We start from the raw sequence: 25,247 nt of genomic DNA, 5'->3' as shown, positions 1-25,247 counted from the left end.
TTCTCTCATCAACCGGGGATGTATTTGGGGGGGGGGGGGGGGCAGAATGGTTGCAGAGGTTGTTGTGGGACTCCTGTTACAGCGGGGTTTCTGTAAGTTCGCCGTCGTCGAATTGCTGTCTTCGCTGACAGAGACACAACTAGCCGGAAATCGCTTGATCTGACTACTTGACCATAGAGCAACGGTAGAAAGACGATGGAGAACGCTTACTAAGAGTGAAACAAAGTCGTGCCCCCAGTCGGGTACGATGTGATAAAATACTAATTCAACGATTGCTTTTGCGCAGAAGAGCGTGTTAGGTCACATATGCATATTTTTTTCAATTGCTGTACAAGAAAATGCCCGTAATTAAAGAGTCGATGATGTAATTGTAACGAACTTCTCTGCATGCAAACCTACACTGCAAATATGACAAAATACACAAATATGTGTATACGATCAAACGAAAGAGAAGATATAATCTATATGACAGCCGCAATAGCCTGCAAAAGATTTCAGACAGAAAAATATTCAACGCTTCGTATGTTACTAAAATAATTTATAGAATGTATTTTTCATACGTATCACTTTTTTTTTTTCACATTATATTGATACTCGCCATTCTACGCAAAAAATTACCTTTGCTCGAGCTTCTATGCTAAAGTACTTTTCTCTTATGGGAGTATCATATGGATACGTATATAAAGAAGGGATATTTATTATTAGTTGCCGTTAGGTAGTTGTTATCAATATAACACATATTTAATTTACTACGTAAATTCGCTGGATATTTTTACCAATATAGTCACTTTTTAATAAATATCACAAATGCGGCTATAAACGCCACAGTAATAACTCGCAGACTCTGTAGCCATAATTTTAATGCTGTAAACTTGCCTCGGTTAATCAGTTTAGCTTTACTAGATTTTAAATGGGCACGAAAATCAGCCAGAAAGCGAATACTCTTATGTGACAACAGCAACATATCTCTCCTCGTATAACTAACGGACCACTATACCGTAAAATCAGTATATATTGAAAGCATACTAACCGAGAAATGCCTCCACTTTCTGCACTTCAGGAAAGGGCTCTCGAACAAGGCGGTCCCCGTCAATGACGTGGATTTGCCGCCGAGGGAAATAGGCGAGCCATCGGCGAAAGTAGACGGCATAGATTGATGTGCCAACAGGCCGGTAGTCGGTATTCACTCGGCCCTCTGCCGTCAAAACTACCTGCTCAAACTGCGGAACCTGCAAGAACGCAAACCGGTCGTGTTTCATGAGAAATAGCGGCCTAATGAACAAGACCATTTAGCACAGCCTAACACAGTCACATATCAACACAAACGCATGTAAAACAGAATGATTAATGTGATAAATCATGTTGTTGTCGTATTTCTGACGCATATATATATATATATATATATATATATATATTATGGGTATTATTTATTAATTAAGGCCGCCTATAAATTTGACACGTTGAGTTTGAATAAAGATATATCCGTATTCCGAATCATGTATCCACGTGTGGCTTTCTAATAACAGCACATATAACGATATGGTCGCTAAAAAATGATTTTTAAAGTGCGGTGGAAGGAAAGGCACTTAAACGTGCAATGCAGTGCATGTATACCCAAGCCGTTACGTATAGGTTGGATATAAAATTTCGTCTTTTTTCATTTATGGAGAGACATAGATGATTCGGGACATTGTACAGCAATTATCATTGTTGTTACGTCGTTGTATTAACCACAGATTGTGATCCACAGAAGTGAATTTCATTGATTCTCGTGGTTTTGTAATTACACATGCATTCGTGATTGGATTACGAAATAATATTACGGTAGAACAGTGAACTCTAATGGCGATCGCGAATAGAATTTGTTGAGTAGGTCAGTATGCAGTTAACACTCTAGTCCCTGTCATTAAGAGAAAGTGAAGCCAAAAATCGAACGGCGCATAACTCGCAGAAAAGACAAAATTATTCTAACTGCGCTACAAAGCGACTATTTTGTAATGGTTGCTCAGCTGCGTCAGAGGGTGACGAATCTCAAAGTCACTGTCATAAAGACCCTCCAATGTATCGGTATGAGTAGTTTTAGCCGTTATAAACCAGCAGAAAGCGTCGAATTGTGCACAGGAGTACGCGCGTTGCAAATGGGCCGAGCAATGCCCAATTGAAGACTGCAGGTAGGTCTGTTTTTCAGGTAAATCGCATTTTGAGGTTTCAGGTAGTAATGCTCAACACGGCTACAGGCGTTCCTGCGAAAGAGACCACAGGTTGTGTGTAGTCCAACAGGTCAGATATCCGAGTACAATAATAGTGTGGACGTTGATCACATATGCAAAAGCTTCACGGGAAAAACCAAAAGGAAAGTAGTGTTCCAGGTTCGAGAATGATGTCTGCACAAGAACAATGTATTCATATATGATAAGTCACTATGTAGTACGGCAAAGTGTGTCTCTAATATGTTTATTATTCTTGGTTCTTGGCATGAAAATTCAAATGAATTTTCATTTTAACTTGAGCTCTATCGAAATTTTGTGGCATTATGGAGTTACTTTCGACTCAACTCGATTATACATAGGACTTTTGGCCAATGATTTTAAATTAGATTCGTATATTATAATGCTTTACGTACATGCTGTACAACACGCTGTTGCTAGGTGTTCCTATACAGTAGATCAGATTGGATAACATTTGTAGAAGGGTCGAACGTACTTCTGCACTGTATTTCAAGTAGTAAGTGTCTATCGCTAAGAGTGACTTCATATTCGCGTACGGCTGTATAGCTAAATCGATGACTGTAAGCTAAACGTTTCCATGTCGACGCGTGTTAAAATCAAGTCTTTGCTTTAAGCAGAGTTCTGCGCTAACAAAAGAATAGCTAAGCAATGAGATTTATTTAAATAGACCGAAGATGCTAAAATGATCTTTTGGGGAGCGATAGTAAAATTTTTTAAATTAAAAAAAACGTTTATTCCAAAATTGCACATTGTCATTCTCCCGAAGAAAGCTGAAAAGCATTTGTAAATGTATTTGCAGCGTTCAGGTTGAACCTTGCCTTATTTTTGCTATCTTTATGTGCGCTTTCGCGACGCATTCGCCGGTTCTCTGCTAACTGCGCGTAATCCGAAATTAGTCGAACCACTGGATCTCGAACAATGAGTAGTAAACGAAGCGATGAATTCATTGCCCACATGCGTTCTGGTACCCGATCAGTTACGAAATACGCTGGAGACTTCTCGATTGTGATCTGTAATTATGAATGTATAACCAATTAGCGACTTAATCCTTCTGGATTTGTGCAGATCTTCACCTTGGTGTTTGCCATTAATCCGGAAGTAGGAAGTAATTATTATTAAGCTGTGTCTTCATCACATAATTAAATTCGTCCCCACCAGTGCAACCAGCAATGGGTTTTGCGGACCTATTCATGCTAGGAGGTTTCGTATGGAGCAACAAAAAGTGTAAAATAAAAGCTTAAGAATGAAGTCTTTGTTTAGAAAATTATTTAGACCACAATAAATTTACGTGCCGTGAAACTTGTACGGTTGGATTCTTGAATGCACTACAAGAGTTCACCGAGTCCTACCCTTATCGAGTAGGATTATGGGCTTTTACTGACTTGAAATCATTAAAGCTAAAGCTGCGTACGATGGAAGGGCGGACATATTTCCTGGCACACTAAACCGACTGAATTGTAACTGTAAACTGCTTACTGGACCCTTTATTGATGATTTACTACTAATTGACTAGAGACCAATTGGTTGACTAATAATTGACCATATTCGGTTCAAAAGAGATGTTTATCTTCCGCGTAAAACCTTCACACTAATGGAACCTTATTCATATTTACTGGTACAAGGTAAAGTTTTGCTTTTATCATATACCGGTAATAGAGATTTCAACCTTGATATAGTATGTAAATTTGTGTTTGTATGGCTACCTATAAATTGATTATGACTTAACGATTTACTCAACCTAAGTCCAAACAAACCTAGTTCAACCTAATAGCATAACGTTCCTACATTTACATTCGCATTCCTCTCACAATGCCGTGTGGTCGTTTAAGACAAAATCACTAAATTTGCCACCAAAGTTCTGGAAACTGACAACAAAATAGATAAGTTAAATTTTAAATGTAAAGTCTCATTCAAACGCAGTCTAAGGCGCGTAGCTTGTTGATATAATATGCGCCTAGTCCCAGTACCCTATCTGTACATCTGTTATGGATATCGTTATGATAGTTGGCAGGCATATGGAGGCTGCTCAAAGGACATGCCATGATCGCGCGCGCGTGCAGGCATCGTTATCTTAATGCAACAACGATAATGGCTTCCAAATGTATGTCGCATATCCTAAACTAGATCGTTGCTCTGTTGATCTAGATGATTGTCACAACACAATCTGTTTCTGGGGTTGAGCTTTATCTATGGCCTACAGTAGAGTAGAAAACAGAAGTGTCATGAACTGTAAGTGTATAGTGGCGGCGGCGCGCTCGAACGTTCGATATTGTTTTTATCTATAGGCAACATATTGATCATTCATCGTAGATGATACGTCTCCCCGAAGTACAAAGCTGGCTTATTTAATGATCCCACTGCATGTGATTACGGGCATTATTGTCAGAATGTTCGAATCGCGCACGGTTGATTACATATACATGATATTCATACTTGTGGAAATAATAATCATCCTGCAACGCTTAAAGAAAAGAGGCGACTCAACTGTCCATCATGAAGGTTGGCTCTGGCATGATGATACACCATCAGCTATAAATGGCGACGACAGCATGTATTCGGGCACCCCACCTAGTGTTGTATTCGTAAATGAGGTAAGTTGATTAAATGTCACTATATGACCTCTTTGATACCAACTGGGGTATATGAGAAATCGGGCACAACTGTTTTTAACGAGGATACACCCCGTGAGGATCCTTTGGTTAAAGGTACGATACTAAAGTTTGTGATGCAGTGAAAGGTATTTCGAAGTGTAATGTTATATGTGCACAGAGTGGTTAAAAAGGATATCAATTCGTAGTAATTTTATTATTTTTAAGATTGTTTTATTAAATCACCGCATAAGTGTAATACATCTATTTAAAATGTACAGGTAGATCTTTGTTAGTTGCGTCCAATCGTGAACTTGTGTTGGCTGTCAATCAATATCCTTCGCAATAGGAGCATAGACAGAAGCTCATTACCTATTTTTTTTTCTCTGCTACAGCGAAATTTTCGCTGAGCTTTTTCACGGGTAGGTGTGTGATTCACATGTTTTCAGTCCATTCAACGAGTTTGACGAGTGTTCAGCAGAGATAATGGATACCTTCTAGGGGAGTAAGTTTCCATGATAAAAGATTTAGCAAGTACAGAAAATATTTCGTTTGCCATGCCCGTTATGCCAGCTATGTTGGGTAGAAGATACATAAATGTACCGCAATACTTCACGGACTAGATGCCTAGAACAGTTCTTATTCTAATAGTTAGGAGTTACATGGCCGAATCAAACGGGATAACCCATCATAGTTTCGCAACAAGTTGGCATTAAGACATCAATTCGTAGCTCTTAAAAGTTGAAAAAAGGAACCCATCACCTATACCAGCTTTAAAAGAAAAACACACACGTTTTGCCTAAATATTTGCTTGGAAATTTCTTTATTTTTCAGAACTTGCAGATAGGACATTAACAGCAAAGGCCGTAGCCAAGATGGACTAGTGCAAAAAACACTTCTCTCCGAATTCACACCTGGCCAGAACATCAAGTACGATTCCTTTTAATCACTACGACTTAACAGTGCCAAAGATGAGAAACCCAGCCTTGATGAAAATGACGTTGCAAAAACACTGCTACGTAGCCGCTTCCTGTAGATTTATAGCGGTCGGTTCCGTATCTATACGGTTATCTGCAGACGGGCTTCTGTAAAGGTGCCCTGCTTTGGACAGAAATTTCTGATAAAGTTCCTTTCGTACAGTGATCTGATCCTCAGATAGTTGTAGGCAATGGCCTTTTAGAAATAGTGCTTAGCGCAGTATTGGAAATCAAAATGCTTTTTTTGTACCGGATACATTCGTGTATAATGTGCGCGTAAGTATTAGCCTCCCTGAAGTTACCTCAGTAGCCCATTTTATTTACAACAGCAGCAGGAAAGCAATTGTTATGGATATGGTTAAAGGCGAAGATACCTGTGTTAAACGTCTTAGGCTGTATTTGTGTTTACATACCATAGACAAATAAGTACGTATGTAGGAAATTATGGGTCTTTCGTCAGACAATAAGGATTAAGATCAAGGTTGTGTTTTGGTGTCCGATGTATATATATAATTTTAGCAATATATAGACATATAGTTCTTAAAATTAGGCGTTGTAGTAATCCTCCGCCTAATTGCATAATGTTCTCTCTAATCGCATGATGAACTGTAGGTAAAATTATATAATTTTACCTACAATTAAGTAACCTAACTAAGCTAACCAATAATTAGATTAATATTTTGACCTACATTGTTTTTGTTTCGTTTATTTTAGTTAATTGATTCAAATTTCCTACCCCTCAATGTGGTCACTTATTCGAACTAGGATTTTATTCGTAATGAAGTCTACTAAATACACAGCGCGCATCTGGAACGATAAGTCGTGTCTTCTCCAATAACTGACGTGGGCTTCCAGCTTCAGGTAAGGTCTTCAGTAGAGACGGAAATTACTCAAAGCTGCTTGGCCACTTAGGCGCGATTGAAAATAGAGAAAAAGATAGAACAGAAATAAAGCACAGCCATCAGCAAATGTGCGATTTGCAAATGCGCTGATATTGTAACAAACGCAAATGATCAAGAGCAATGTTTTCCATTATCGCTAACTCGAAGTGCTCGAGACAGCGGCGAAATGCGAATTTTCTAAATAATACAGGTTGAAGGCTGTTGCAGGCAAAGCTGCACAGATGGTCGACACGCGCGTTCACAATGTGAAAAGGGAGTTTTATGAAAAATGCGTGTTTGTCATAAAGAGTAATTGTTTGATATTGATACTACGCAGCCGTGAATTTCAGGGGAGTGAAGCGCAGCTAGGAATGAATGAGTTCCAATTTTGTTTGAAACATTCGGGCGGACGTACGCCGACTGCATGGAACATTCGTCCTTCTATCAATGAGGAAAATATTTGCCAGCGCACGAATTGCAAATTCTGGCCAATTTTACAGTCGAAATAGGAGAGCAACATGCGTGCTTTAGAAATTCGTTTTGCCTTCGTCATCTCTAGAAGCTATAATAATAATAAAATTGATCATCCATGTTCCATTTCTCAACCGCTAACATAAAACTAAAAGCTAAGGTAAAACAAAAAAATACAAAATTGCAGAGCGCGTGTGCTGTCTTAGTCTCACAATTATGTACAAGTACAACTACGAAAGCGGTATACGCAGACCAGATATACGTCAGAATCTAACCCGTATGGAGAATTCCCCAAAATATTTTGTAAGACTATTTTTTAAGCTGGCGTATGAGGCAACTGGCAACGAGACTGTTCAGAAAATGTTTAACTTCGAGGTGACCAGATAATGATCGCAGCCTGTCGTAGATCCAAAACGCGACACCAAACGCTTACTTACGGTTTAGGATATTTATGGGTATTGTGGTTTGTGGTAAGCTCGTTGCAGAACGGTAAATTGGTTATAGTTGCTTAGTGCAGATTGCAGTCAACAGAGTTGACAAGGTCCTTTATCAATGAATTGCTTGAATACGGTTAGGCGTAATAGTAGAATATATGTAAGGGTACAAATAATGCAAAATATTAATGGAGGTCTGTCTAGAACAGGAGGGCTAGGTCGATTAAATTTTGCCTTAGGAAGTCTCGTGCGCTTCTATGATTACGTGTTGCTGCTCCTGTGCTATGTGTAGTAGAGTTATCAGTATTTGGCAAATAAAAATTTTAAAACATATTTGAAAAGCTACTTAGCGGCCCACAAAGCTTGAGTAACTTTTATGCTATATGAAAAAGATTAACGATATGTTTGTATTTGAGGTGAGTCAGTTCGTACATTCTTTTGCTAGTGCTTTTAGTTAGTTTTATACTTACACCGGGCATACGATATACAATCCCATGATACGATTTCATAACATGTGCTTCGAAGAGTCTCATATTGAGCCAATAGGGAATGCTTTCGTACAGTGTGTTTTTACTACTTTTTGATGGATTCTATCAACTGCGTTAGCTTCGAGAGGTACACAAAACCACCGAGCTACGATTTTTAGCATTAAATAAGATCCTCGTTTTTGAAATCATTATTCCCTGGCGGCATCCAATTAGCTAACAGCCGTAGATAAGCGTAATATCGTGCGAATATTAACCGGATTTCGTAGGTCAGTGGAGCGTAGCGTAAAGGTTAATCGAATTGTTCGACTCACTAAATACTTACCACAATTGAATCACGAACTAGCAAGACGATGGATTTTGGTAAATACCTCATTAAGCAACGCGTTTTCATCATTGAATAGCTATGTTGGGAAGTCAGGGAATACAAAACATACAATAAGTTTTTTTTTTTATATATTCAGGTATATGGGCTTAAAATAAGCACATTTTTGAAGTTACTATGCGGTATGGCACATAGGCTCGTGGGTATGCGTATCCAGGTATAGATGAAATGTTTGTTATGTAATGCATCTTGCGGAACAATTGAATTGAACTAGGACTTTCTATTATCAAAAGAATACCGAGGGTTTAGATTGATTGGCTGTACTCGAAAAATGGTAAGCACCTTATTAGAAAGGTGTGATAGTGCTAATCTCGTGGGCGATGTCGAACTCTAAAAATCGTATCGCGAATAGTGCGCCTCTACAGTTGTAAGTGAATCTATTGCCGTAATAAATGTGTGTTCAAATTGTAAAATAAGGTACAAATAGGTTCATAGCTAGATTTTAAGTGTATGGAGTATGTCGACCCGACAAGAAGACCATCTCGAGATAACATTGTGTTCAACTCCAAAGGCCTAACATTAGTGCTTGCCAACGATTTCATTTATAATTGCTATGTGTGTGTGTATGTAATGAAATGTGAGATGGTGTGCTTTTCTGACCATGCTCGACTTTGGGTGAATGTAAAATGACTTAGTAAAGGATGGATGATATGCACGTTCGCCCGCTTGGATTCAGTTACATTCTGCGAATCCCCAAGAAAGTGGTAAAAAAATGTGAAAAGAGTCAAGGGCTTACGTATATAAATCTAGACAATTATGTGACGTATGTGATCATCCGACAGCATATGGCTAATGTTGACCTGTACGAAGCACACACCATTCTGACAGAATAGCTTCATAATTATTTATGAAACTAATTCTGTAGAAATAGCGTGCGTAAGGACGTCGCTTACGTGCATGAAAACTCGTATAGAAATTGAAAAAGGTGGATGCGCAAAAAATGCAACTTGATTGATACGTTTATTCCAAATTTTTGTTTACGTATTACCTACAAAGGAAGGAATATGATTTAAACTATTATTAATTTAAACTATATTAAATCTAACCTTAAATATGGATGGACTGATTAGAAACCATAATGTAGCTCTTAATGATTTCGATAGTCTAATGCTAAATAAAAGGTGCAGTGTAAATAATGAACAAAAATATTTGCAAGATGAAAACTCGATCACTTACATCAGTTGTACAGATACGTCGCGTTAGCTAATTTACAAAAGGCCGGGACCGCTGGTCAAAAGCCGACGTTACGTACCTACATTATGCCTTACATTAGAACCATACTCCAGAGCCGACCTATGTACGTTTTGCGATTGGACGTAAGCCTTTCGAATTTACGGCATATCTTTTTTATGATAGTACTTATTCGTTCCATACGATTTTATATACGATAGTAAATATTAGATAATAAATAGTATTGATCGTAATACTGTGGTCAAACATATAATAGTGGTCCATTGGGTTGAATAAAACCTGCAGCACGTGTTTACATCAGCAATCTGTGGGTTTATTTTGTAGGTAAACACGTACACACATGCGTACGTGATTGTAAATTATTACAAAGCATAAATTCATAAAAAAGTAACTATCGCAATGTTAATCCGGAATTAGAAGAACTGATAAAGCTCGGTGAAAGAAACGCTCGTATACCTGCTCTGCTGTTGATGACGGCATTCTCGTCCGGTACCAGTCGAGACCTAATCGATACTTTGAGTCATCATCGAAGAAGTGGACTTCGTCAGTGGCTTTTTCGATTGCAGGGTGTAGATTTAAAAACTCTAGAAGGGCCCGTGTGCCTCCTTTACGAGCGCCTAAATGGTGATATAAAACGGCTTTGTTAGAGGGTCATTGTCGCACTTATGTGTAATGCTGACTTATGCAATTTATTGCATTTTAGTACGATGGTAAACTGAAAAATAATTTAGAAATATTGCTATGAATTTTGTACGAAAAACAATTTAGAAATATTGCTATGAATTTTGTACGGATACTGTTATTCAATTTGAATTAATTTTTTTTTGAGTAAGTTCTCCTCAAAGAAAAGGCTATTATACTAGCATTAGCAATTACATAAAAGTCAACGCCCAAAGGTCTTTATTATTGTTTGTTAATGAGCTGAAGAGTACATCAATATACAACCCTAAAGTTACAACTAAAATATTTTTTGAACAAAAAAAGGCATAACTGTCCCAACTTTGACAAACAGACATCAAGTTGTCCTAGTTTCCAGATATACTCTGAAAGAGGTTGCCTTGTTTTGTAAGTAATTCTTTGCAACATATGTATTCTTATGGAACAAAACCTTTATGAGCAAAAGTCCTTAAGACGTTGCTTACCAATGATAATGCACTGGGGTAGCCTTTTGACACCTCCAGTAAGTGGTGGTATCGTCGTCTGAATGACAGAGCTGGATTGTGCAATAGCGTTAATAGCACTTGAGTTTTCCGACACTCCCACGCTTTCAATACCTCCTTCACTACCCCCGGAGTCTACTGCCAACGGCAATTCGACAACTCCTGTCGAAGAACCGACCTGCGGAAGAACCGATGCGGGTACTGACTCATTGAGCGGCGGCGTGGGTGTCGCTTGTGTGGCCTGCTTATTGTTGTCGCTGATGCGGTTCATATTGTCACGGTGACTACTTTCATCCCGGAAGTTGTCCTCTGGATGTTGGCGTAAAGACTTCGTTTGCAAGGTTAAGGATGATGTCAGATAAGCATTGCTGCTGCCGGCAACTCCATTATCTTTTGGCAATATCAGATTGGCAGCTACTCGTGCTGACTGCTGAAGCAGGCTTCTGTTTTCAACGATAGCTTTGTCTTCTTTCTCTATATTGTAGTTGATATTACTGTCTTTGGTTTTGGTGTCGACGGCCCTTAGTCCTTCAGCTGCACCACTGTCTTTTGTTCTTGCACCAATGTCCATTCCATTTTGAAGACCTCCTCCACCGGAAGCAGCTGCTGATTCTGACCCCGACACCGAAGTGGGAATTGCTGGCGGTGAGGCCGGCGGCACGTAAAAAGTGTTGCTTAAAACATCAATCCTGCTGGTGAGCGGGGGGCCGATAGAAAGACGTGTTGTGTAGTCTGGCGACGGAGGCATCGGCTGCTGTTGTAAGAGCAACACGTGCAGCAACACGAAACAGGTCGCTGATAAGGCCAGCAGAAAGAGACGTCGCGCCTGCTGGTACGCCATACTTCCTGATCCTTCAACCCATCTATAAATAGAAGGGAGAAAAGCAACAAAGGAAATGAGACAAACTAATGAAAAACGAATATTAGATGCGCGTAATGAATAGTCATTACATTTACGGCAGATTATTAAGAAATACTCTCTTTGTTTTGCCATGAAGCGAGTAGGTTCTCAGTAAAAAAATATTCATATGTTTAACGTTTATACATGGGGTATAACCCATATGAAAAGGTGTCTTGTTCTGTTAGGCTTTGGAATAAAGGAAAAATCGCTCATGACCTTGGCCAGCCCCGAGAAAGCTGTTAATTATAAAGCTCTCTTTTAACAGTTTCAGCGATTTTTCACTGCGTCAACAGGCCCTCAAATATCCTTCCTTAAATGCAGCACCAAAAGCCGGTCCGCACTGGAAGGCCTAGCCGAGGTGGGTCTTGCTCGAGTTACCTAAGATTTCTCTAACATACGGTGAAACCATTTTCCAACGGTGAAATCTGTCATGGCCGCATGGTTATGGTTAGCATGACAACACACCCAAATCACGCCACAAAGCTTGAATCCTTGAAGTTGCTAGCCTGTAAGCATGACAAATCATTTTTCGGGTTTTTTGTGAGTTGTCCATCGGCATCCGCGTATCTTTGTTGTTTCGTCATGTTTTTGCAGCTCACGCTGTCTTCTTTCTTAGTTTCACCATCCTGCAGCTTATTTTGATTATTTAGGAAACCTGTTTTGTCGTGGCTATGCCTCTGACTAAAGGAGGTCGTTATCATAATGTTCGTCCGTTACTAACAAAAGCAGCTTAAGAGGTTGTTTACCACATGTTATTGGTACGCAGTCGATCTACGTTTTATATTCCAGCGAAACTACTATATATATCTGAGCTATAAGATAATAGCATCACTTATTTCACTCGGAGTGTTCTCTTATGCAGCGCACATAGAAACTAACAAAAACAAAAATTTTAAGAGCAGACTCCTCGGATGACGGATTAACGCATACAGAAACGTAAACGGATCACAAAAATCTATAAGCATCATCTGGCATATACACATATTGTGTCAAATCGAAAGGTCGCAGTATTATGTTACTATAGTTTAAGAACAACGCCACGCTCCACTTCTGGCCAGCTTGAATCTAAGCCTCCTATGTCCACATAGGAAGCTCTGTACGTTTGGGCAATTTTCATTCTGAACGAGTGTTTAGACATCCCCCTACCATATAATAATGGCTAATCGTTTCTTTTAATGCGCCTTTTATTCAGGCTCGTATGTGTTTCTGTGCAATGTAGCACTGAACATCTCAAGTTATCATTGTCGCCATCACGGTATTGACACGGTGTACGTGGCCAATTTTTCTAACAACGAAAAACCGAATACCATAACGCTCTAGACAAAGAAAGACACAAAAAAGACGGAAACTACAAGAAGGTAAAATAAGGCGGCTCAGGTTTCCAAGGTGAATGTAAGTGACCCCTTTGTGCTGCGTACCCGTTATGCGGTGTTATGTGAATGATGAGAGTTCAGCTAGGAGATGTGTTTTTTGTGCCATGTGTGCTATTTGCGTGTTATTCTTCATATTACGTGTGGTGTCCTTCAGCGGACCCTCGAAGCAAGCCATCAACACGAATTGCGTGGGCGTCCTGTGATGACATTGGCTGGCTCGGCGATCTAGGCGCCCACTTCTGATGGGTCTTGTTCCGCCGGTGGCCAGCAGCGTCTTTATAATCAGCCCGACAATGATTGTGGCGTGGCCGTGTTAGTTGCGACCATGCTATGGCATTAGCTTGTCGCAGGCAATGGCTAGATGCTCTTTCTCTTTTACAGCGGTTCATCATCAGTAACGAACGGGACGGGGTTTAGAGACGGTGTTCTCTGGTACTCCTCAGCGACCTGGATACGTACCGTACGTACGCATCGAAGCGGAGCGGTAGTACATTGTACGCGAGTGTGGTATTCGGCATACGAAGAAAGCCGTACCGTGTTCTGAGCTAATCCTGCGGGGGGAAGGATGCTAGTGAAGAGGCAGGAGAAAGCAGGGAGACCGTTTGTGGACGATTCCTTGAGGCGATGGTTAGCTAAAATCCACCCAATTCAAGTCCGCTTGATATTCCACGCACGTCCTGCGTTTTCTTTCCTTCATCGCACACATACACATCCCCTGTCCCGTACTGTACAACGCCGCCGTTTACCCCGAACGCCTCTTATACAGCCTCCTCAAACTCCCTTTACACTCCTCAACCCTACCCCCGCAACGATGCTCTGGACTATTATTCTGTGGCTTGAGGGTCGCGCATGCAGCCTTGAGGAACGCCCTTTTACAGAGACTCTCTTTCCAGCCATCTCCGCATATTCCCTTCGTCTCACTCCCCTTCGCCCACCAGCACCTATACACTACCTACGAGTCAACCAAGTAAGCACCCGTTTCTCGCTCGACTTGTCTTCTCGTTTCGGACCATTCTGTCCGAGTTGCTTTCTCCCCTCTGGCTGGCTAGCCTCTAGCAGGCTGGCGGGCTTGTCCTGTTTACTCAGCCTGTGCGCCGTGCCCTGCCTCCGTCTGTGCCTGTGTATGTTTTCAGTAGAAAAGATGGCGAAGTGGAGCCACACAGAAGCCGGAAAACATCGGCTGAGGTAACATACTGTTGTACTGGCAGCAGTTACACTGCGCGTGTTTTTTCTGTCAATTCCTACAACACCTTTGCTGTCTATCTTATGTGTTAACTCTGTTCCGGCCTGAAGTCTGATCTTTTGTTACGTGCAGTACGTCGCTTCATGAGCCAATGTCAGACGCTGTTCATCGTGTACGCAGAACCCTCTAAACATTTGATTAAGGATTTTATGTTGAAAAAAAGCAGGGCTTTTCGTCTAAGGGACAAAGATATGTGCTCATAAGAATAGATTGTACATTGGTTGCTGAATATTCCTAAAAACAGAAAAGCTATTATTATATTAACAACTAATCAGTGTGAACTAGTCGACGCCAATGTCACCTTTTATGTACTACAAAATGTTCGTTTTGCCAGATAACGCCTTTAATCGTGATACGGGTATGGTGAGCCTTCTGGTTACGACAAAATAATCGTAAGTAACAATAGTAGGCTCTAATCCAGATGTTTACTCAATCTGGTACCAACATACCAAGTGAAATACTCTTTATGTATGCGGTTATAAAACTTCAGCCACTAAGCCTTGTTTCATATCCGCTTACATGTTTTCCCATAGATTCAGCCTGTGCTCGTTTGCGGTTCCACCGCACCATTGTTTCAAGTGTGATCAAGGGAAAATGAAGCCAAGTGAGCTGCTCCATCAGGGGGCTCCGAAGGCAACGTAGAAGCCGCCTGCGGCAAAGAAATACTGTTGCGTTATCAGTGCCGCTTTATCGGCGACTTCTGTATTTTATGCTCTTATTTCTAAAGAGAGAGCTAAAATACTTTTGCTTGCGCAAAAACAAAATGCAGCGCACCCGCTTGCAGGAATAGAGTCTTTTTTCTAAATTTTTTTTCTGAAACCCCAATACTCTGAAATTCCAATATTGGACCCCCCCCCCACTACGTTACTAACAGAACACATCTATATCGAAGCCAAATACGGCCCCTCGGACCTTCGTTCATTTTTCCTTTTTTCTACCGATTTTTCCAGTCATTATAGGGTGATCATTGTACGATTGTAATATCATATCCGTAATAAGGGTACACTTGCTATGTAGATCAAATTCGGCTAATTGCGCAACCCCAGACTTTTGCCCCGACGCTACTCTTCAGACGACTGAGTAACGCAGCATTATGGGGCTTCGACAGGGCTCGGCCAATTCTAGATTTGTTTCGCTTGTGATGTTATGCTTCTGAATGGACTAAATTTTTATATTGTGATCGACAGACTTTTAAAGGTACCGGTTGACGGATTGACTCTGCTGTCGGGGTGCACGTGAGAGGAGTTGGCTTAGCCAGCGTAGCTGAAATGTCCAAAAATTGAGTCGTCCTTTAGGCTGGTTTTCAAAGACGTTGCAGTTTGATAAAGTTAGCTAATTAATTGATTTCACTATTGGAACGTCACCATGGCTTAAGTATTTTTCAGCTCTTAAAATTTCTTTTTTGTCAAAAATATTAACACATACCTGTTTTAAGATAACGAACATTGACTGTGTTTCAAATATTTAACTGAAACTCAAAGTTTTCTTTCTAATTCTACAAAAATATTTTAATAAATCTTCATTTATATTATACTGATTGGAAGCAATATTTAATATGTTTTTAATATCGTATTGATTTCGTTCTTAATACTTCCGAAACAAAGCTCAGTGATGCTTGTATTTTTTCTCGTTTTTGGATATTTAAGCGTACTGTATTCACTCTAAGCAGACGCCAGAAGATTTAAAAATTTACAATTATTATGTATTATGTGAATAATATATAACTACTTTAAATAAAGGCACGGATATACTAGACACTTGATTCTTAAAAACTAACTTAACAAATGATTTAAGGATCGCTCGAAATTCATTCGTTTTGCCAAGATGAAATAAAACTTACAACGGGCTTTTGCCCCTTTTAAAATCAAATGCCTATTTTATTTCGTCGGAATTTGTCGACTAGCAAAAGGACCGCACTTTCAATAAACACCTCCTTCAGTAAAAGTCTTCCCGGCTCCTTCGAGTGACGTTGTCAATACAACAATTAATATATGAACATGGGTAGCATTCGATTCAACTCGGTGCGAGCTTTCAACTTATACCATAATAGCTCATCTAAGTGCAAGTTTCGTCTTTCTTCTACAACTTTCTCTAGGTATTCAGAGATATGAAACACTAACACCCCAGAAAAGGCTAAGATAAGAATAATAATATCGTTATAGCGGCATTAGCCCCGTATGGGGTGCTCTACATAGTGGGTTGTAGTGGCTATTCTGTACTGAGTCGCAGTCGAGCGGTTGTGGATCGATTTGGACAAGATGCAATGTCAAGAAGGCACCGCATTCTGCACTCACAAAAAAAAGATCTACCTTAACATTTCTCGCTCGACCATACACATCACTCCATATACGTATTTCGTTATATAATACAGATAGTGCTGTAAGGGGGTAGCAAGCAACCGACGGAAGGGTAGCGAGGCGAGGGTCAAACCGTGTGGGATATAGCCATATCGATTCGGCCATATGGCCACTGATGTTTTTGTCAAAACGCCCACGCCCTGTACCCACGGTCAGCTGCTCTCGGTTCCAATCCGGCGTCCTTGTTTGTTCCGCGCGATATTTAGTCTTGCTATTTACTGCTCTCTTCGGGTATCTAATTGAATGGACGTTGACTTGGATTAAGCTCAGACTTTACATTTGTGATATTCTATAAATCCAACAGAATCTGCTTAGCAAAACAACTGTCAAACTCACGATAAAAAATTAAATATATACGTATATATGGGGTTGTACGCATATATATCAGGGTTTCCTAAAAATTAATGGTTATAAAATAAGTTTTAATATGTATATAATTGGTATTTAAATTGCGAAATAATCTACATCAAATTTGGAATTTTTCATTTTTTCCCTAGTTATTCAAAATTATTGCCATTTTGGTCTATACACTGTTGATAACGGTGGACTACTGATTCACAAACTTTTGATAAATATTGGATTTGGTGCTGCGGCGCATTTAGGCTCAGCTGCGGCTTTTAAATAATCCAGACTCACCAGTTTTTTCGCGTAAGCTATACCTTTAAGTATCTCCAGAAAAAGAAAGAAAAGCATCAAGTTTTAGAAATGGGCGGGGCATCTTATGGTACCCTTTTATCCAATACGTTTACTCGAAATATACTCATCAAGATATGCTTTTATATAAAGATGACAGTACACAGACGTTCGGTTTTTTTTTAGAAACGAAATTTGCTATTTTTCCCACATAATTTGCAGTAAATTCAAGTAATTGTAAAGAACGGTCTAATTAATGCGTTGCTTAAAAACTTTTAATGAATTTACATAATGTTCCTGTGTAACACGTGCTCTACAATTATTCATTTAATGGTAATTAATGTAATGGTGGCATTAAATTCGGGTGCAGCTTGATAGATTAGAACAATTTTCTTCGAAAAATATGCGTCTAGTTTGGATTTTTCTAAATATTGTTAGCTAAATTCTTTTCTTCGATCCGAATCATTTGGCCTGTGTTACTACTATGGAAAGTAAATCTTCCAACATCTTAAAATACTAATGGACAGGTACTATTTGCTGAGGCAAGCTCACGATCTAATTGTTTTCAAAATTTTTATATGTTTTACAATAATTTTTCATGGCTGATAAATCTTAGTTCTGTCTTTAGTCTTCTGAAGTACCATCTTTAAATACTCTGAAGAGTTTCATTTGTTTTAAGCTAATAATTTCTTTGTCCAATTGTAGGTTGCATAAGTGGATCTGCCCAAAACGCCCTCTGATATTCATCGTTCTTCCTAACTTACTTTTTCTCCATCTCGCCCAACTTTGCACTGTTTTCCATTCGTTATTATGCCTCTGCGTGTTATATTTGGGTGTGTCTCTCCCGTCCAAAGCAACTTCCTTTTATCCAATAGCCAATGGTGCTATAATATAGCATAATATAGTGGCACACCACTGCTTTTCTCTATTGCCATTAACCAGATTTGACTGAAACTATTCGCCTTGTTATTTTTGCTTCTACGTAGGCATACGTCTGATTCGTTGACTAATCGAACTCCTCGACCCTTACTATTCTAGTAGAAATTACTGCTCTTGCAAAAATGTGATCGTCGAGGCAGTACCGGGTCAACTTACCCGTGATGAGCCAGCAGCCATTTTCACAACCAAACATGAACTCTCGCTGAAAAGTTACATACGCACGGAAAAAAGCGACATGCACGCTTAGTTTTTAATTTGCACGTAGACGAGAACCGAGTAGAAAAGCATCGATGAGCCAGCGGCCAAGCTGTTATGAAGAACTATAACTGCGGTGGCCCTTGAGGCCGTCGAGGTTGAGCTGGTGATGATTCTATTGATATAGGTTGTGGATGCCATTATTATCGACTGCAGTACTCGGTCGGATTGGGTGAGTCGGTCGGTCAGTTGGATATACGGACAGGCCAACGAAGCCCTCTCGGAACGAGAGCTGCCCGTGCTGCTGCAAGACGTAGCAGTGCAGTGACAATGGCCTCAGGTGCCCAAGTGCATGGCTTAATGGCTACGGCTAATGCTGCATGACATAGTAGTAGCTAGGACTGCTTCTGCTGACACTGATAGTGGTGGTGGTTGGTTCAGGACATTCGGAAATGTAGGGTGGATGAAGGGGGTAAAAGTTAATCGCAAGGTTGGAAAACCGTGTTTTCCTATCTTCAGTCTTTTCCCTCACATCCTCATTCCTCATTCGCCTCGATTGCTCCTGATGTTACGGCAGCATGGCGTGGCGCTCCTTTACTTTACACTGTTTCCTGCTTCCGCGCTGCGTTTTCGAAACAGACGAAAACGACGGGCAAAGGCAAGACGAGAACGGGAAGGAAGACTCTGCCCTGCTTAGTGGTCTCGTCTGTGGCGACGACTGAAAGCGGCCCGCGCCTGGCAGTCGATGGCCGGCCTCTCGTTCTTTTGCGCACCGTCCCAGTGCCGCCCCCGGCAACTTCTCCATTTGCCACTGCTCCAGCTCCGTTTAGTCATTATCCGCTTCTAGCGATCCTAAAACTCTCTGCTTCTCCTTTTCGCATCGCTATTGCCATTGCAGCCCCTATTACAGCCTCTACCACCAAGTCTGCTATTCTGTTCGCTTGGTTCGTACACGTACGAACGTATGCTCTTGTTCTCTTCATAGTGTTCTCAATCATTAGCAAATCCCCGTTTTCTCAAACAATCACACATGCACGCATGCACACAACCCCCGCACGTCACTTGTGCGGCGTGGTTGCAATAACGGCTACAGATACTAGGTTTTTCTCTGCATGACGATGAGCAGCAAGCAGGCGCGGGCATGAAACAGCCTTCGCCCGTAAGATTAGGCTGTGTTTTTATACGTGATCCCTTAGCGTCAACATGTTCCCAGATCCAAACGATTAGTAGCTGTGTGGGTCACCTAGCATGCAAGGTCTTCAAAAAGCATTCGCTTTAGGTTTTCCATAGCGCGGATCGTGTGGACTGAAAATAGACTACAACGAAATTATATTTTGAACGGATTGGTTGAATGCTCTTTCTTGTAAAGATCGACTTTTATTTTTTGAGAACATTCAAACGACGGTCCTGTTGCGAACCCCTGGACAAATTCAATCTCAACGTAGTGATTTTTTTTTAGTCTAATCACCATGCACGTATTGGATGCAATGCATTCGGCCAGGAGAGGATCTGCACACAGTTGGGCTTTTTCCGGTGGGGTTTCATTCCCGGTTGCTACACACAGCTCGACCTTGAACTAATGCTTGCCATCCTATGCTTTTCTATTGTGCCGATAATACAAGGAAGCACGTGGGGAGCTTTGTGGTAGACGGCCCCATTACGGCTGGTCCCGTCGTGCTTTAGTCCTCTTCAACCCGAAAGTACTATGTATTCTCTTGGGGAACTAGTTGATTGGTGTACTCGCGAAGATGTCGAACGGTACTGGAAGACAAGCAAGGCAGAACTGCGCAACGCATTACGCCCGCGAAGCTGCACGAAACTCACCCTAACCTTTATAGCGGTAACACATGTGTACATGTGTTGAAAAAACCTAAATTTTTTTATTACTATTAATGAACATGACTGAGTCAGTTTTTTGTCATTGGTATACTTGCATAATTATACTCATATCTCTACCACTAGATGCAATCTAAATTGGATTAAGAAATTTCAGGGTGGTCGTGCTCTCTGTTGAATATGAGATCATAGCAGTGCATAAAAAATAAACCGCGGAAGGAACGTTATTGTTAGTGCCCATATATACATATATAGCTTGTTAATTATTCAACAATAACTTAGGAACAAACGCTCTTTCCTGGTCTTTCTGGGAGACGCTGGTATCTCAATACATCCGAAGCATCCGCCTCATTAATTCTTATATTTCTTTACCCTTTTTCCCTATATTTATATATGACATAATAACATAATGAATTATACAGTTGTAGGAGTATAAATACCTAGCTCGGAGGTCATCAAACGACAAAGCAAACCTCAATTGTGGTAAGTAGCATTTTCGTTGTATTTGTATAGGCTAGCCTAGCTTACTTATTAGCGGCAATCAAGCAGCTGTACTTCATCACAACATGATAAACGAACGCGCGAAGGTTGAAATTAGAAGCAAGAGTCAAAACGGGCGTCAGCATGCGAAGTCCTCATTGCCTTCATTGCAAGAAAACGAAATCCCGATACAGGACGATTCTAATGGAGAAAACTAAGTGCTTTCGTTTGTGTTATCATGCAGAGACGGTTTTCTGGGTTTTGCATTTCTTGCCAGTCGAACCATTGGTGGTCGTGTCTGACTCGATAGGTGACAGATCGTATGAATCTGCCTGTTTCAAGCTAGTATATGCATCCAACAAGAACGCGTCAACGCTGTAAAATGTATCGTTTGAATCTCCATCCTTTCAGCGCCACAAGCTTGAGGCAGATATGTGTACCTGGAGAAATGCGTTCGGAAGGTGAATGATCTTTTTAGTTGTTTTGTGATGCAGAGTCCATTTTGCGCCTGTTGACCCTATCTATGCAGCCATATCATGGCCGTTTGAAAAATGCAAAAGTTCAATCGCCGCTGAAATTGCTGACAGTCTACTCTATATTGTCGGTATATAGATAAACACATGTAAGGACCACATGCCTAAGCCGGGAACGTCTAACGCTTTTTGGAAGACGCATTTGGGAAATAATCCGGCCAATAGGCCAACAATCCTGATAATGTCCATATATTGTATTTGCCAATCTTAGCCAGTTGCTTGGTAACGTAATCACATATTTGTATTGCCTTGTCGTCGTTAAAGCCAACGCAACGCAGAAAAAACGTTGCCTAACTATTTCTTTCCTGCTCGACACGTTTTTAACTACGAGGAGAGCCGCTGTAATGGTCAATGAATTAGTTTGAAATATCGTAGATCGTCGGTTAATACCGAGGTAGTGACGTAAACTCTCAATATACGAAATCAATATGGCACTGCGTTGCCGACTGTATGTAAACCTGTCGTTGAAAATATGCCTGCAGTCAAGGATGTGATAGAATTTAATATACAAGCATGCTCTGCGTGACTCGGAAGTCGGCAAATGCCACCTTTGTGTTTTGAAGATCATTTAGGTATACTAGAACGAGCGGGCCACGTACGTGCACGCGGCGTGTCTACAGATCACGTATGCGTATGACGGTATTCACGCGGGCAGATGCGTGCCAAAGCAATATATCCTAAATAGCTGAAAGTAGTAAAACGTTTTGCCAAGTATAAGGCTATGCGGATGCGGTATGTGTCGCGAAACGCGGCGGATTTCAATTCTACATCATATTTACATAAGATCGCCGGTTCTATAGCAGTAAATTAATTCGACTAAATATGTAGAAAATAGTTCGCGCTTGACTCCGAGACTCCCAGGAGAGGTTCGAAAAACGTCAATAAAAACTTTGCTGATCTCCTCGCCTAGCTACATGTTGACACGTTTTGAGAAACGAATGGGAACTTGTGTTGCGTCTGCTTTTAAACCCAATCGGCTTATCCTGACTGAATTCGATCAGAGCTGCACTGTTCAATTTTGGTTCTGATTGCCATTATTTAACTTATATGAATTTGTGTATTTGGTGTCTTGCACACCGTCTCAATGTAAGTTCAAGGTTGGGAGATTATCCGCCGCCGTTTTCATATTCTCTTATCGTAATTTTCTGCAAACCCTCCATCGTGCCGGAAACACTATCGTTTCCTGTGTGTCAACGTTAGAAAGTTTCACTGCTCAGAAGAAAAGATGCACTTTATCTACCCCACTAACTGTTATACCCCATTAGAAACCCTCTAGCCGTTCAAATTCTAGCATACGCCACGAAGCAGCTTGTTAAGCATTGTATTTTGTGTTGAACGTTTGCTCTGTCTACCTTTTTTTTTTATAACCATCGTACTCGACATTTCTTATGAATATTCATTATTTTTGCGTTTTTCTCGGTATTTTGATACCACTAAGAGTGGAAGGCTCGGAGCGTTGAAATCCGAATTGTTTTTATCTGAGCTAAATATTGCTACGAGGTAGTAGATAGGCTGGAATACACCATGGAATAAATGTTGGAGAGTTCTATGGGCAAACAACTCGTGTGAGTTTTAGACATGTTATTGTACGGTACAATAGCTGCCATTATGTACAATTCTGATGCTGAAATTGCTTTGAAACTGGCATTTCGAGTTATCATAGCAACTTCAATTATCTCAATTAGCCCTTCAAGTTATACTTTCTACCCAACTAGAATTCATGTCATCAAAGTTCAATAGCAAGGTAGAAAGCTATGAATGGAATAGCACACTGTTAGCTTGCAGATTTTTTCAATCTCGTTTACGGGTGCCGGGCTTCACATTTATGTCTTTGGCACAACAGTGTTGGTCCGTTGATGTCCGTTGAATGTACATGGTTTTCTATCCCTCGTTTTTGTTCATTTGTTTTAGTTTTCAATTATCTAGCATAACAGAATAGATGCCAATGGTCAAATCGAACTCACGAGCTTGCTAAAAAATAAAAAAAGCGATGTTTTAAAGATATCGACGACGGTATGACCAGGCGAAGCCCGAAATGCTTTGCTAAACTATTACGGAACACTATATTTAAGGTAATCTGTATTAGTACATTGGTGAACTAAATTGGTGAAATATAAAGAATTGTTCTGCAATGCCAGGTGAGGCTTAAGATCATCATAAACTTTTCCAGAGTGCCGCCTACTAAACTTTTCTCGCAGTTTACCCCACAGTTGGTAAGCTGCAATTACATACATGCACACACGCACCCTTTCAAAGGAACAAGGCGTGACATCATAGACGGGATGTGCAAAGCAAATGGCTCATTGCCGTACCGTACTTTCGCTGCTGTGCCTGCTGGCACTCCAGCGGCAGTTAGCGACACAGGCTGACGAGCTAGCACATCGCGGAAGATAAACATGTTCCGAGGGTAGACTTCTTAGAAAAATCGGAGGAAGCTGTAATTCTACCTGGCCTATATACAGGCCCGCTAGTCCCTAGGTGTACCCAGGAGCCGAAACGGGTCGCTGTTTAGTTACTATGCGTCGATTTTCGGTGGTCGCGCGTGTTCCTAGGCCTTTTGAGGACCGCCAGAACTACTTCGCAATGAAAGCGGATTCATAGAGGTTTAGCAAAGCCTGGCTGAAATATCAAATAGGTAATTTAGCAGTCGTGCATGTCCAATTGAATGTTATCTTTGCAATGTGATTTGCTATACTGCAGTCATTGGCTAGGGTACAATCGGAAAATCTCGGTGGTTAGTGCACCCATGATGTTCGTGCTCAAAATCAACGGACGAGGGCTGCCTAACCGTTTCGACTGAAGCGAACGATTTGTCTCGCTTACTTTTTGTTCTATAGCGATGTTCTACACAGGAGATCTGTTTCGTTAATGTAACGGACAGTAGCGATGTTGACGGCTTGAGTATTTTGGTAATCAACTAGCGTCTGCATTTACCACAAACGAAGGAACCTTGTGAATACTCTGTTGGAAGCGACAGACCTAAAGTGAGAAAGTGCGGAGAGAACTAGTGGAGGCCATGTATCAAATTGATAATAATATTATCATAGTAATATTAGTAATAAGAGCATTAACTACTTTTATACAGGATAATCTATGGGTAGTCGTATAATTGTTCGTGTCAGCATCCGCAACGTAAAGCTCCGTCCTCGCCACTCACTGGAATCGCCTTTCGGTTAGTAAATCTAGCAGCATCATATATATATATATATATATATATATATAAAGTAAAGGAATGATATAAAGCTTCATAGGTTTTTAAGAAACTGTCAGTTTTCTGCGTGGACTTAATTTTTCCTCAATAGCATAATGCGATATGTCTATTTATATTTTTTTTTTAGAGCTGACATGCCTCTTAAGCAGCATCGCACTAAATGAAGGCCTATTGCATTCTGGAAGCTGGGACAAAATTCTATCAAAAACCATTGATTACAGGCAGCGTAGTGGTATTCAAATGTAAAGCTCAATATATCAAATCAAAGCGGATGTATTATAGCTAAGATTAACGCCCACTTGAAACTTAATTTACGTCGTCTTCATTACTAGTCAAAAATGGCTGCCGGTGTTTGTCGTCGCCATATTAAGCATTGCATAGAAAACGTTTTCAAAAATAATATCCGTAGATTCCTTTGAGAACAGCACGTACAGCTTTGTCAGCGAATTCAATTCAAAGATACCTGACTCAAATATAAAACACTTTTTGTATGGATAAATGGCTGTTTTAAGGCTGCATGTAAACAAGGCAGGACACAATATACATTGGTTTAGCTTTACGTTTCATTGGTATTAATAATGTTTAAAGCTGTTCTGAAGCTATTGTGCATATATTTTGAAGCAGAAGAAGCCCCGATCGTACTCCCCTGAAAGTCAGTGCGTATATGGAATAAAACGGCAGATTCTGCGTTCCGCCATATTGTGCATGGGTCTTTCCACTCATTGGTGTAGTATGAAAATGTTTTG

At 40.5% G+C, this 25,247-nt stretch overlaps 1 protein-coding gene and 1 long non-coding RNA gene across 17 annotated transcripts in view; one reads left to right on the top strand and one right to left on the bottom strand.

The window, feature by feature from the left end:
• The window catches only part of LOC111244112 (uncharacterized), a 42,563-nt gene that overhangs the window by 11,231 nt on the left and 6,085 nt on the right, over positions 1–25,247 (bottom strand). The window contains exons 1-5 of one of the 2 annotated variants that reach the window (XM_086981502.1): positions 15,507–16,674; positions 10,783–11,663; positions 10,097–10,257; positions 3,047–3,238; positions 1,031–1,229 (exon numbers count right to left, since the gene is read on the bottom strand). In XM_086981502.1, coding sequence (XP_086837628.1) covers positions 1,031–1,229; positions 3,047–3,238; positions 10,097–10,257; positions 10,783–11,641 — 1,411 coding nt within the window. In that variant the 5' untranslated portion in view covers positions 11,642–11,663; positions 15,507–16,674. Of the gene's footprint in view, positions 1–1,030; positions 1,230–3,046; positions 3,239–10,096; positions 10,258–10,782; positions 11,664–15,506; positions 16,675–25,247 lie in introns of those variants that run through there. The other variant, XM_022790783.2, reaches the window with a different exon arrangement.
• The window catches only part of LOC111244121 (uncharacterized), a 63,805-nt gene continuing 39,783 nt past the window's right edge, over positions 1,226–25,247 (top strand). For 6 of the 15 annotated variants that reach the window (XR_015322176.1, XR_015322179.1, XR_015322177.1 and 3 more), the window contains exons 1-3: positions 3,235–5,746; positions 6,508–9,153; positions 24,376–24,462. This is a non-coding gene — a long non-coding RNA (uncharacterized LOC111244121). Of the gene's footprint in view, positions 2,172–3,234; positions 5,747–6,507; positions 9,154–24,375; positions 24,463–25,247 lie in introns of those variants that run through there. The other 9 variants (XR_015322184.1, XR_015322183.1, XR_002670752.2 and 6 more) reach the window with 8 other exon arrangements.

The sequence above is a fragment of the Varroa destructor genome, unplaced genomic scaffold (genome assembly GCF_002443255.2).
Source record: "Varroa destructor unplaced genomic scaffold, Vdes_3.0 BEIS01000002.1, whole genome shotgun sequence".
Classification (NCBI taxonomy): Eukaryota; Metazoa; Arthropoda; class Arachnida; order Mesostigmata; family Varroidae; genus Varroa; species Varroa destructor.
This window is presented reverse-complemented; position numbering and strand designations above follow the sequence as displayed.